This window comes from Cyprinodon variegatus, unplaced genomic scaffold, assembly GCF_000732505.1.
Source record: "Cyprinodon variegatus isolate N-32 unplaced genomic scaffold, C_variegatus-1.0 Scaffold47, whole genome shotgun sequence".
Classification (NCBI taxonomy): Eukaryota; Metazoa; Chordata; class Actinopteri; order Cyprinodontiformes; family Cyprinodontidae; genus Cyprinodon; species Cyprinodon variegatus.
This window is the reverse complement of record NW_015150500.1, coordinates 1132741-1133598: the sequence shown is the minus strand read 5'-3', so window position 1 is coordinate 1133598 and position 858 is coordinate 1132741. Positions and strand designations below refer to the sequence as shown.

General features: G+C 37.5%; 1 protein-coding gene across 5 annotated transcripts in view; it reads right to left on the bottom strand.

Annotated features, from left to right (window-relative positions):
* LOC107082111 (inositol 1,4,5-trisphosphate receptor type 1-like) overlaps positions 1-858 on the bottom strand; it is a 113723-nt gene that overhangs the window by 28844 nt on the left and 84021 nt on the right. For all 5 annotated transcript variants that reach the window (XM_015370606.1, XM_015370608.1, XM_015370610.1 and 2 more), the window contains 2 exons: positions 601-784; positions 241-491 (listed from right to left, as the gene is read on the bottom strand). In XM_015370606.1, coding sequence (XP_015226092.1) covers positions 241-491; positions 601-784 — 435 coding nt within the window. The remainder of the gene's footprint in view (positions 1-240; positions 492-600; positions 785-858) is intronic.

Genomic DNA, 858 nt, shown 5'->3' with positions numbered 1-858 from the left:
TATATATATATATATATATATATATATATATATATATATATACTTCTGTTTAAAACTTTGGGGTCACCCAAAAAATTTTGTGTTTTTCTGAAAAGTCACAATTATTCACCACCTTACGTTTTATAATATAGGTTCAATATGATACTAACAGAATCTCTCTTAAAATCCGTACATTAGATATCCACATATTAGATGTCTAAAGAACAGACTCAACCCCGTATGATTGTCAGTGTGTCCCACCTGCAGGTCACGGTTGTGGTTCTCACACAGTAGCTGCAAGAAGCGAAGAATGGGCTGCATGATAACAACCACAAAGCTCATCTTTTCCTCATGATTGTTGGCCCCAGTGCTGGGCAGGCCATCTGCTGAGGAGCCATGGTCCTCTGGGTCAGCTTCTCGTCTGTAAGAATTGAAGGCTTTCTTGGTTGCAGATGAAGCCTCTATTAACTGCTCTTTCACATCTTCTGTCATCGCTACAGTTGAATCTCGAGCTACATAAAAATTTTGAAATGAAAGAATCATAATATAGGTGACCATCAATTTACAGTTAGGTATCAAACAAACATCCTAATATAAGTTCATTAGCAGATAAAAGCCAACCTTTTTTGCGAGTGGGGACATCTCTGTCCTGGCTGTCATCGTCTCTTCTTTTGTTTCCTAAATCGCTGGTGTTTACGGTCACTGTTGCTTTGATTTCCTGCTGAGCCGACTTCATACGGTTGTAGAAAACTCGGAAGAACTCCTCTGATTTTTTGTCATCAGTCAGACGACAAAAGAATGAGCGCTGGAGAAATGGCAAAATAAAGGCAAAATGACATCGAAAAGAAAAAAATAAACTTTTTTTTTTATAGTAAGAAA